The sequence below is a fragment of the Anastrepha obliqua genome, chromosome 2, assembly GCF_027943255.1.
Source record: "Anastrepha obliqua isolate idAnaObli1 chromosome 2, idAnaObli1_1.0, whole genome shotgun sequence".
Lineage (NCBI taxonomy): Eukaryota > Metazoa > Arthropoda > Insecta > Diptera > Tephritidae > Anastrepha > Anastrepha obliqua.
The window spans coordinates 61,912,171-61,925,227 of record NC_072893.1 but is presented as its reverse complement, the minus strand read 5'-3'; the positions used below and the strand labels follow the sequence as shown (position 1 = coordinate 61,925,227).

At 37.3% G+C, this 13,057-nt stretch overlaps 1 protein-coding gene and 1 non-coding gene across 2 annotated transcripts; one reads left to right on the top strand and one right to left on the bottom strand.

Moving 5' to 3' along the window:
- Positions 1–2,463: 2,463 nt before the first annotated feature.
- Positions 2,464–2,535, bottom strand: Trnah-gug (transfer RNA histidin (anticodon GUG)). The gene has a single exon. It is a non-coding gene; the product is annotated as a tRNA-His (tRNA).
- Positions 2,536–11,727: 9,192 nt separating this feature from the next.
- Positions 11,728–12,585, top strand: LOC129237006 (small cysteine and glycine repeat-containing protein 4). The gene is made up of 4 exons (XM_054871358.1): positions 11,728–11,836; positions 11,976–12,137; positions 12,174–12,272; positions 12,473–12,585. Exons 1-4 carry the CDS (start codon positions 11,728–11,730, stop codon positions 12,583–12,585), a joined length of 483 nt encoding a protein of 160 aa, XP_054727333.1.
- Positions 12,586–13,057: the final 472 nt, after the last annotated feature.

Here is a 13,057-nt window from a genome sequence, read left to right as displayed (position 1 = left end):
TTAATTCGTTAGTCGGCAGTTAGAACTTAATGAGCAACAAACTATCAGTCTCAAGCTTATATTTGCGATAAATTAATTTTCATGAAAATCTGTTCCTAAATCATTGCTTTCTGTGCTGCTGTTGAATAAAGAAACTATGAAGATGCAGCAAACAGAAATCCAATCCTTGCACTGTTTCTGACTACTTTCATTTTAAATTCAGATTCTGCGTTCTTTTTGACTGCAAAAATAATTCCAACACGGAATTTGCCATTTTATTTAATAAATTGCTCTATTTTCAAATAGTCCAAATTTTTGAAAATGGCTTCTGCATGCTGCTATTATGATATTACGAGGGTTGCTATATATATTTCTGGCCTTGAACACTTCTATTGTTGTCCCATCATAAACGCACTCAAAACGTTTGGAAGAGTGAGCCATACCAGTATTACCTACATTGACTTTAAAAACTAGCCCCGAGAAAAAAATGGCATTAAACCGTGAACACTTTTCGTGCAATTATTTTTCGGAACTTTCGAGTTGATTTCGCAACACAAAAATGCATCGATGAAATGGCATCAGTATATGGGAAATAAGCAGCATTCTTTAGCACCCTAAAAAACTGGTACTCTCAATTTTTTCGTGGTCGCAGTTCTCTCTAATTAAGCAAGATCGTCATGTTATATACCTTTAGATTGCGGCATCCTTGGGCATTAGTACTCGCATGACGGGATTCAATAAGATTTACCTCATCACCTTATGATAAAAAAAGTGTGTTCGAGTGGCGTCCAGGAAAAAGTGCTTCGAAAGTTAGTTCAAACGAATGCAAAAATGTATTTCTCTCCACGGGCAATATTTTGCCAAAAAAAATAAATATATTCAACCACCGGAATTATAAATAACTACCGTCGTATGAAGCACATATGAGGAATCTCTGGAAACTTATTCCTCGTCTCGAATTTTGTGCTTGTACATATTTGCAAACCATTCCAATTGCATAAATATGACTTCCTGGTTTTTATTGGTATTTCGGCCTGTTTAATTTCAGTGGCATCTATGTAACCTACACAAAATCGTAACTCATTGCAAATTTCACACCGGTTGGACTATAAAAATCGATGTTCGCTCGTTCTCTAATAATATGCAATTAAACTTAATTGGAAATAATAATATTGTTGTAGTTGCGCATATTAGACTTTATCCTCACTTGTAATTTAAAGGGTTATATATAGTTAGAATTTTCCAAAAACCGACTTATTTTATTTATTTTTTGTTAATGTACATATAGCTAAGAATATACACAGAAAATTTAGTATCCTTCCGGTGAATATTTTCGTAGTTACACACAAATTTACAAAATTTAAACGCGTTTTTCTCAAAATGGTGTTTTCAAAGTCGGTGACCAACATTACTCGAAAACGGCCAAACCGATTAGTCTCAAAGTTAACACGAGCTTTTTAAATATATTTTTTAGTAATTAATCGAAAATTTTTTCTCACCGAGAAATATTTTTTTTATAAACAATCTAAGGACGAAATTTTGGTCAAAAATCGATTTTTTTTAGAAACCGCCATTTTGTCCAAAAAATTTATTTTGCTTATTCCTTCCATTAATTACTGAATTTAACATTACTTTAACGAAATCTGTTTGGTTTTTAATTTCAGAGGATCCAGTTCGGAGATATAGTGATCACCGCAAAACGTCTTTTTTGAGAGGAGCTCCCGGAGATCAGTTGTAGCTCCTTTCCAAATAAATATTTGTACTAATACTAAGTCTTAAAGTACCGTTAAAAGATAACATAATATGTGTACAAATTTTTAGATCAATAAATTTAAAAGTTATCTCAGAAAAATTCAGGAAAATTCGCTTTTTTCGGCCTTCTAACTGTATATAACCCCTTAACATAAAAGGGAGTCCATTTTATTTTGTGAATTATGAATTATGCAAAAAAATGGTGGATGGATCTACCACAAAAGTGCTAAACTACGCATACTGGATTTCACAGGTAAGAGTTTTACCTAAATACGAACTATGCAATTATGATAGTAACTAACAGGTCCTGTGTGAATTTCACTACTAAAACTTCGTCTATGAAAATCATTACAATTGAAATGGGGACTCCTTAGAGAACTGTGTATTGCATTTAGATCATCGGAAGCCCAATTCAAGATTTCTATCACACAGACTGAATGACGACAACAATGCCCACTTTCATCGGTCAAGACTCGTCAATGAATTTCTAAATGAAGCCAAACGTCATGAACCGACTGACGCCACTGAGGCATATACTTAGATTTTTCATATTTTATAATGCACATAATTATGAAAAAAAAAACACCGGAACATTTCTTAGATCAAATATAAATTTAAATTCTATAGAAAATGAAAATTGAATAAATTGAATTTAAATGAAAGTAAAAAAACACGAAAAATATAAGAAAAAAATCATCCATTTAATGTTCGACTTATTACTAAGTGCCACACTGCCGTGACCAGGATTCGAACCTGGGTTACTACGGCCACAACGTAGGGTCCTAACCACTAGACGATCACGGCTAATGGATGATTGCACTTACGGTATATTAAAAAGTAATGCACATACAAACAATACGACTCAACGAAAATGTATTGCTAATAATTACAAAAAAAAAAAAAAGAGAAAAAATAACAAAGAAAAACAAGAGCACGCCATGGTAATTGCCATAATAAAACTGAAAATGGTAACAAACGGTAATGAAAAATAGAAATAATGAAAGCGAATACCAAAAATAGCATTATTTTAAAAAAGCATGAAGTCATCAAAAAAATGTTGATTAATTCATGAATTCAAAGAAAAACAAAAATTATTATTATTTGCACAGTAGGGTCTCATTTTTGTAGCTCCCCATGACTGGATTCATTTTGGCGCTGCACTCAATTCCTCAAGATTATGCAAACGGTTTCTGCAGGTTGCTCCACTTTTAGGATCAGACATCAAGACGCACACGACAACTGGAAGTCTCTTATCCGAATGGCATTCACTTTAAGATCCTATATCACTTCTGCATTTGTTTTTTCTTCTAATATTGAAATCAAATGAAATCGCCGCTCGCAAGTGGGCAAGACAACTGATGACAAAACTACTAACGCCAGCGCCAGAAAAACTCGATTGCTTGTCCTGATGTGTTGTGCAGATCAACTTTCTGCTTAAACCAAAGATCATTCAAGCCCTTAGTTTACATTTCAGCTTACAGAGCTACGGGAAACCAGAATCCTTTATTTATTTATCGCTTCCTTATAATGTAATAATTCGGAACTTTGCATATCTAAATACAGTTTATTCTGGGCGTAAGCTTTATTAGCCTGTGAATTTTATATGCCATTCATATTTCATTAATTTTCTTTTTGGAAGTTTAGTAAAACAATTGTATCTCTGACCTAAATTCGGATATTGTTGAAAAATGGGTCGAAAATTAATAAGCACAGACAAATTTTGACAAGTAAAGCATTTTTGTTAAGGCGGCCGCCGTAGCCGAATGCATTAGTGCGTGACCACCATTCGGAACTCAGAGAGAACAGAGAGAACGTAGGTTCGAATCTCGGTGGAACACCAAAATGAAGAAAAACATTTTTCTAATAGCGGTCTCCCCTCGACAGGCAATGGCAAACCTCCGAGTGTATTTCTGCCATGAAAAAGCTCCTTATAAAAATATCTGTCGTTCGGAGTTGGCTTGAAACTGAGTCCCTCCATTTGTGGAACAACATAACATCAAGACGCATACCACAAATACGAGGAGGAGCTCGGCCAAACACTCAAAAAGGGTATACGCGCCCATTATATATATATATAAAGCATTTTTGTTACTACAAAAGTTCTGCACATCAACGCCTTTCTCAAAAGCATATGGTGTACTTCGATTGTTTAATTCTAAAGTCAATCACAGATTTTTGTGCGAGACTCTTTTTACAAGAGCAAACAACAAAACCGACATAATACCTAAATATCTGAAAAGTCCCGGGCCTAACACATGGATGGCACTAGTTTTATTGCATTCATCACTTTTTCATTTAGCGCTAATCATAAAAAGACAGCTCTTAAAATTTCATGATATTCTGTTCATTAGTTTGTGAGTTAGTGTGCAGAGCGACGCTACTTTTGTTATTTTCAAAACAATAGATCAAAAAGAGTTTCGTGTTTTATTTTTACACTGCTCCTTGATAGGGAAAAATACCGTTAAAGCCAAGCAATGGCTTGAGAACTTCTATAGGGACTCCGCTCTATTAGAAACAACAAAAAAACTATGTTTTGCTGACTTCAAACGTGGTCGCAGAGACACCGATGATGCACAACGCAGTGGACGCCCAAATGAGGAGGGAACACCAGAAAACATCGAAAAAATCTGCAAAATCGTTTCGAATGATCGAAAAGAAAAGTTGCGTGAGTTAGCTGACATAACAAAGATTTCAAAAGAATGTGTTGGGTTCATATTGCATGAGCATTTGAATATGATAAAGCTCTGTTCAAAGTAGATGCCACGTTTGTACACTGTTGAACAAAAAAAAAGCCGGTTTATGATTCAGAGTAGTGCTTGGCCGTTTTTAAACGTGAAAACCCGAATTTTTGCATCGATATGTCACAATGTATGCAACATGGATCCATCACTTCACTCCGGAAACAAAACGATCGTCATCTCAGTGGACAGCAACTGGTGAACCTCGTCCAAAGCGTTCGAAAGCAAACCAATCGTCTGGAAAAGTTATGGTGTAGGTATTTTGGGATGTATCTTTTTCTAATATTCATCGGCTGTCTTGCGAATTGAAATACAATCAAGAGTGGATATTATATAGCGTTACTGGAAAGGCGTTTCAAGGCCCAAAATGCAAGGAAACGCCCGCAATGAAAAAATGTTGTTTCAACATTGCAACGCACCGTGTCACAAGTCAATCAAAACTACATGAATTGAACTGTGAATTGCTGCCACATCCACCGCATGCACTAGAATTGGCTCCCAGCGACTACTGGATATTCGCAGATCTAAAAACAATGCTCGCCAATAAGAAAATTCGTTCGAATGGAAATATAATCAGTGAAGCTGAAAAAATAAAAAAAATTTAACTCGTTCTACAAAAGCGGTACTGGAATATTAGAGCGGCACTGCAATGATTTTCTTGTTCTTGACGGAAATTACGTTGATGAATAAAGCAAATTTTGAAGAAAAAAAACATTTTAGTTAGGCCCGTCACTTTTCAGCCCATGTGCTAGCTAGACTATTTTTTTCTAAAAGAAGGGGCCAACAAAGTTCTTCTTATTTTTAAAAATTTCAGCTTTTCGAGATAAATCCTAAGCTGTTTTTTGCAAAATCAGCAAAACGCAATGGTTACTTAGTGGACAGTGACCTAAATAAACAAATAGTAACCACTCAGTTGACATTTCACTTTGAAGCAGCCGTTTTTCGCATGGCAAATTTCCGGTATTAGTACTTGGATATGAAATTTTCTATAAGATTAAAAACATACCTACCTACCTATGCATTGAAGCAGAACCAACAACATGGGCATGCGAGTCCAGACGCGAATATGTTTGCTGTTTGCAAAGTTTATAGACTCTCAAGTATGCACACTTTCGCTGCTGTTAATCATAATAAAAACAAATATTACGGCATTGATGAGGGCAAAAAGACGGTGGCCTATGAGTGTCTGGCAAACAGCTGCAGGCTAAGAAACCTTGCACAACTGCTTGTAAACTCGCGTACGAGTGCTCCCATTTGAATGGCGAGCAAGTGTATAAATAAATCTGGTACAAGATTTGCCGAGGGCTTAGTTTAAGCCTTTTACTTATGTAATAAATATTATCGAGATTTATTTATTACAATCGCTCAACTTCAGCGATAAAAAGTCAATGGTTTTCGTTTGAAGGCGTATATAAGTTATCGACTGCGGGCCACGACCATTGAAAATGAATTTTAAGTTTGACTGAACCTGATTACTTTATTTACTGATGTCTTAAATAGTACAAAATTGCTTACTCGCTAATACAATTTTGCTTACTTACTAATACAATTTGCTTACTTACTAAATTCTTATTCTGCTACAATTTACAATAAAATTGCTTATTTACTAAATTCTTATTTGTGTAATTCAATATTACTATTATTGTTGTTGTTGTTGCTGGAAGTAAGTAAATATTGGCTAATCGTCAAATTGTAAATGGAACAGGTAAGTAAGGTTCTTCACATTTTGTCGCGATCACTTTCGTTCGCACAAAATGTGATTTTGCTGTTTCTGCATTTTTATGAACAGCGAATATTGACTGTGTTAACTTATATTGCCAACTGCTAGGTGTATAGCAATAAAACGTATTATCATTTTAAGGGGGGAGCCTGCTTTAGGGGCTTCAAAAAATCGATTTTTTCGTGGATTTTTTTGGGAAGGAAAGAAATATTCTATTAAAACGAAACTTTCTGGTTTTATTGTTAGATATTTCAACAGTCTTCTCACATTTTTTCATTAAATATATGTCATATTATGCCTCGTACAAGCATTTTGCCGAGGCGACTCGAGTGTGCATGTGTCGTGCGGTGGGAAAGGTGCAGGTCGCAATTTTCATCAGAAACCAAGAACCAAAAAAAATGTTTATTTTAATATAGTATAGCTTCTAGTTAAACCAAGGAAATTAAACAAAAAGTGAGAAATTCAACAATTTATCGCTAATTAAAAAAAATTCATTTTTTTGGAAAAACAAATTCATTTTAGATTGTTTAAAAAGTGGGTTAATCATAACTTTCTTAAGGTTTTTAGGTTCAACTAGAAGATAATTTAGTTCCAAACACAATCAATGTTATCTCGTTTCGATAGGACGCTTAACTTTTTCCCTATCTTTCCCGCCAAGTAGGAAAAATCGTAAAAATAAAAAACCGAGAAATCGCATTTCGGGCGATCCGGCCGCTTGTAAAACCTGCTCGACGCTTGCTCACAATTTCTTCTGTAACTCCGAAAATATTTTGAATTTGTTTCTGAAATTTTGAGGACACATTCTTGGATAGTTTGGGAAGACATTTATGCAAAAAAAATGAATTTTTTCAAGCCTCTAAAGCAGGCACCCCCCTTAAAGTATTGCAGCACTGTCATTGTGGGTGAATTACAGTTGGCCAGTTAACGATTTCGTTGATTGCTCTTGCTATGTTTCTGGCAGCATCGTATTGCTGAATTGAGTTTACATGGAGTTTAGTAAGCCACACGTTTAGGCGACTCAACTTCAACGCAGAGACTAATTTAAATATTCTTCATAAATAAAGAAGTATCTCTACTAAGATTTTCTCTGGTGGATTCAACACTGAACCAAGCTGACTTCACCAGGCACTTTCCTCTGGTGAACCGGTTTCCAGAGGTGTGACCAACATCATACTGTTAACCGGCTTTCAGCGAATTTGAAAGAATCAATTGATTGGCTAACATCGCATGGGTCATAACAGCGCATTTTTATGAAAAAACAGAGATTATGTTGGTGATATACAAAAAAAAATTAACTCAGAGGTTCAAGTTACTTGGTTGTCATCTGAACAAGGACTGATTGGACGAGTGTGTGGGAACGTGTGAAATGAGCGGGCAGAATTCTGGTGCCGAGTACCTGATGAAGAAGTTCATATTTCATCAAGCCTTTATCTCCCAATCGAGCATAGGGCCTCAATAAAACATTTCCACCTAATCCTGTTTTTGGCTAGCAATTAGAGTGCGTTCCACGTTTTCTCGCATACATCGACTTATTGACATCGACTTTTTGTAGCGATCTCCTCCATGTTATCTTAGGTTGGTCCATCTTGCGGCTTCCTTGGGGGTTCCAATCAAGAGCTTGTCGACATCGACAGGCTTCCGTTACATCTTTTCGCAGTGTGGCCTATCCACCTCAGCTTTCGTAATTGCATATGATCGGCCATTGGCTGCAAGTGTCACTTTTTATATAACTCATAGTTGCTGAGGGCATTTGGCAACAATGCGTTGAGAATACGTGGTTAAATGGTCGGTTACAAGCCAAGTAACGCATCCACACAGCAGTACTAAGATGACATTTGATTTAAATAGTTTCATTTTTACTTGGAAGGATATTTGTGATGAGTACCATATTGGACGCAGCTGAACACACGCGTCAGTTTTTTTATTTATTCTGGCTAGGATATCTTTTCCCGCACTATTCTCAGTAGATATTACACTGCCTAGGAGGTAACATCTTCAACTTGTAGATGCCCCTTCTCTTGCCATCTATGGAATTGTGCAGGATGCCATCAGTGACGATGAGAAAGAGTATCAGCGAAAGTAAACATCCTTGTCGAATTGCTGCGCTGTTTTCGATGCTGCCACAGAGCATGCCGTTGTGGTGTATTATACACTTGAAATCTGCCAATCGTGCTCTAAGAGAAGCTGTTAGCTTCTCAAGAACAAAGCGCGCCATCTTGGTTGGGTCATGTAACAAGAATGGACGGTACGAGAGCGCAGAAGAAAATTGTGAAAGCCAGAGCGTTCAACAATAGAGCAAGAGGAAGACCGAGGACAAGATGGGCTGACGCGAAAGAGCAGGGCAACAATGAACTTAGAAAAAAGTAGCAAACGATCGAAATGTATGGAGATTCCACGTGCAGCAGGCCAAAGCTCACAAAGATTAGGAAAATTCGAATATCCGAATACTTTTTTGAGGCACTGTACGTTTTCAACCATCATAGTTCACATTATAGCGAGAAGTCTGCGCCTTACTAATATTTTTTTTTGTTTTTTTCAGACCCTCCAAGTTTATCAGTATTCATATATTAAAAGTTTAAAACAAAAAATGCATTTTAATAAGAAAAGGAATTCTAATGCACGGGTATCAGCTGTCTGTTAGATGGCTAAATGACAGCCCCGAGTATTGTTTACAAGCTCGCGGAAGCATTTTGCCAAGAGTAAACGCGAAAAAAGAAAATCAGTAAGGGATTTCAAAAGTAATAGTGCGATTGCATTACTTTTGGTAGGAAAATCACAACCAGCTATTGTTCCTGAGCTCGAGCACCTTAAAGTAAATAAAATATCTGTTTATCGCACCATTACTCGTTACAATGACACTGGTAGCATCGCGAAAAGTCATGGAGGTGGTCATCAAAAGACTGCAACGTCACGTGAAATGGTTCAAAAAGTGAAGAAGCGACTTGAGCGAAATCCCCGACGAAGTGCCAATCAAATGGCGAAAGAACTGAAAATATCTGACCGTAGCATCCGACGCATACTTAAAAATCATCCTAAAGTTAAGCCTTACAAGATCCAAAAGGCGCATAATCTCACACCAAAGCAGCAAAAAGTCAGACTTGAGAGCGCCAAGGAGTTTCTTCGCTTAGCTGCACGCGGTCAATTTCCGAACATTCTGACGAGAAACATTTTCAAATTGAGCAATTCGTAAACTCCCAAAACAATATTGTTTATTTGACCGCCCGCTCATACGATAATTTGAGTCATCGAGTCAGCCTGGCGTCAAGGTAAATGCGAAATATTATCGGGAAAGTATTGTGCTGGCGGCCACCGTAGCCGAATGGGTTAGTGCTTGACTACCATTCGGAATTCACAGAGAGAACGTAGGTTCGAATCTCTGTGAAACACCAAAAATAAGAAAAACATTTGTCTAATAGCGGTCGCCCCTCTGCAGGCAATGGCAAACCTCCGAATGAATTTCTGCCATAAAAAAGCTCCTCAAAAAAATATCTGCCGTTCGGAGTCGGCTTGAAACTGTAGGCCCCTCCATTTGTGGAACAACATAACATCAAGACGCATGCCACAAATAGGAGGAGGTGCTCGGCCAAACACCAAAAAGGGTGTACGCGCCAATTATATATATATATATATATATATTCTGAAGGTTACTTTGGAGGCGTGGGCAGACAACAAATATTTCGGTGGCAGACCATGGACGTTTCAACAGAAGTCCGCACCGTCTCACAAAGCTCGAGTGAACCAAGAATGGCTTAAAAACAACGTTCCGGACTTCATAGCCGCCACACAACGGCTCTCGAATTCACCAGACGCGAATCCAATAGATTATTCTTTTTGGGTCATTTTGGAAAGCAAAGTCCGAACTAAAAGATTCACCAGTTTCGACGCGCTGAAAGCAGCTATTGCCCGCGGGTGAGCCAAAATACCTGCAAGTCACTTTCCGGCAGCTTGCGACTCGTTTCTGGACCGTCTCAAGGATCGCCAAGGCAAAAGGTGATCATTTCGAGCAAGAGTAAATTGATTCTGACTTTTGTAATTATTATTTTCACACCTATTTTACTTTGAAATAAATAAAAGTAATTTTCCAAACTAAATTTATGGCCTGTTTAATTGGTTACACTTTGAGTGCCGGACCCTGTATATGATACCAGTTAATGATATAATTCAGAATAAACAAACCAAAAAGCCGATCGTTGACCCCAGCAATATTTATATTCCACTAACTCTCGTTTCGTGAATAATAATGTTTGAAGTATTCGTATTTACGATAATAGAAGAATATTTGTTTTGCATAAATTTCTCATTGGTAATTTTGCAACTGGTACAATTCTGTTCGCCCTGCAACTAGTACGATTTCTTCCTTCAAATAAAAGTTATTGAACATATTTGCTGAGTTGTTTAGGCTTCCATTGCAGTGAAGCTACTCATCCAAATTGAGGTGTGTGCCTCCTTCCTGTCTCACATAAATTGAACGCCCTAAACATCATCTGTTTTTTTTTTTTTGATGACGCGCATATACAGTAATATAAACTCAATTACAAAAACACAAAATAAACCAGCCACTGCATAAAAATGTTAATTTACTAATAAATCGAAATTTGTTGGCTCAACTTGACCAACAAAAGGTGAAAATAAAAAGCAAACACACGCCTTCACGGCACAATCAAATCTCAAAACTGAAAACCAATTTCTAGTGTGGCCACTCAACGCCACACAAGCAAGATGACAGACACTACAAGAAAAGCTTACTCACGCACTCAGCTGCCGCAGCGCAGCCTCACTTTCGTTTTCAATAATGTTGAGGGAAAAAACTGAAGTGGAAAAAATCGACACTTGCAGTAAAAAACCGCTTTGTTGTATGTATGTATGTGTGTACGCATGTACGTATGTTTATATTGATGTCAGCGCCCACAAAGGCGCTATGCCATTTCAATAGCAGCGCGTTCAACACTTCAGACTAAACGCGTGCGTGAGCACATGCGTGCCAACATTAAAAATTAATAATAAAAAATAGTTGCGGCAGAGCAAAAGAAAGAAAGTGATCAATAAGCCAGGTCATAAGAGTTACCGAAAATATATACGAATGTGGAAAAAAAACAAAATTTCAAAAACATGATTGGAAGAAAAAAAAACGCAGTGTACCACCTAGTAATGGCCAGCGCCAGTCGATGAAATAATCAACGATGACGGTAATGGACCAGTTTAGAAGGCGACGAATACTAAGTGGCCCGCGTGCCGCACAGCCGGTTCGACCAGCCACGTGAGAGTGCGAGTAAAAGTGAAGAAAGTTCCCAGATGCTAAAGTTTCGTAAGTTTTGGAATTTTTACATGCCGGCAATGAATGGCTTCGACAGACGTAATTTCGGCTTAGCGGCGCGTAGACATCAAAAATTCAACGTTCAACAGATTCAGACCGGCTTAACAAGCAGACACCAACGCGGCAACGTTGGGAGTAAGAGAGGGTTAAGGCAGTTTATTTATACTTTACATACATACATACAAACAAACAAACAAACAAACATACGTAATCATTTGGCAAATATGTTGCGAAATATTAACGCAAAGAAATTGCTTTTGTTGCTACTGTTGGCGCATGTCTTGAGCTGTAGCACAATTGAGCTGCTGGAGCAGAACAGCAATGAACTGTTAGGTAATACTCTTAAGTACATATTTATACAGATTTATACGGAGTAGCTACTTTTAAATATTTGCTAATTTTTATTTACTTTTATCCACTGTTTTTATTTTGAATTTCTCTATCGTCACTTTTTCGCCCCTTCTGAATGTAGAATTAAAGGAAATGAACTCAACCGAAACCAATAAAACTATTCCCTTGGCAGCTGCAAGCAATGCGGTACTACGACAATACCCACCACAATTTACTGGTCCCATTGGAGGCGGTGGTGGTATCGGTGGGGGTTTCAACGGTCTTGGCGGCGGTGCTGGTGGGGGTTTCAACGGTCTTGGCGGCGGTGGTGGTGGCGGAGGTTTAAACGGTCTCGGCGGCTGCCCGCTCTGTGATGCTTCTGTTTATAGCTACTGTTCGCACAAAATGTTGCACGATGACTGCTGTTGCAATTATCCGGGTGAGTAGAATTCGCAATATTTTTTTTTTCATATAATTCTCAAGTAACTGGCTTGCATTTCGTTCTTCTTCGTTGATAATACCAGTAAAAAAAGTGAACTTTGAATATTTATTTGTAAATTAAATATTTTTTAATATCAAAATATATCTAATTTGTCATAAATAAAAAATATCAAAAAAAAATATTCTTCTTAATTTCAGTGCCACAACTGCGCCCACCTCAATGTTATTACATCGACTGCGCGCTGTTATATGCAAAATCATGTTATGAACACTCGCTGATCACGAACTGCTGCTGTAATAACCCATACTGACTAACAGGATGTTGTTTAACATAGTTTAGTTTACATTAAGCTATTTACATACTTATTTAATAATAAAAATATATGTACATAAATAAACTTTTACGAACTAAGTATATTTTTTGTGATAATGGAGGGTGTAGTAGAAAGAAGAAGAAGTAGAAAGAAGTGAGGTCCCCTCTATATCTCTCATTCTTTATTAGGTGGCCAACAGTGTAAAATGTTCTACCTGCATATACTCCCACTTTCCAAAAACATCACTATTGAAATATAATGTTGCCCAAAGTATCTCTGTATCTAAGGTCGACTGACACAGAAATCTTAGGGTGGCTCGTGTGCTTGGACTCATTTTCCATGTTAGGTCTCTGACCCTTTCTTCATGGCTTCCAATGCTTCAATCGAAACTGGTTTATCCACAAAGCATTTAGATTTTACATACCCCCACAATTAAAAGTTCGAACGTGTGATATCACACGATCTTGGT

Bases quoted from the DNA above. Each gene is read 5' to 3' on its own strand.
- LOC129237006 (XM_054871358.1), top strand. From the start codon at position 11,728: ATGTTGCGAAATATTAACGCAAAGAAATTGCTTTTGTTGCTACTGTTG. The intron at 12,138-12,173 runs GTTTCAACGGTC...GTGGTGGCGGAG, and splicing joins TGGCGGCGGTGCTGGTGGGG to GTTTAAACGGTCTCGGCGGC. The intron at 12,273-12,472 runs GTGAGTAGAATT...TCTTAATTTCAG, and splicing joins CTGCTGTTGCAATTATCCGG to TGCCACAACTGCGCCCACCT.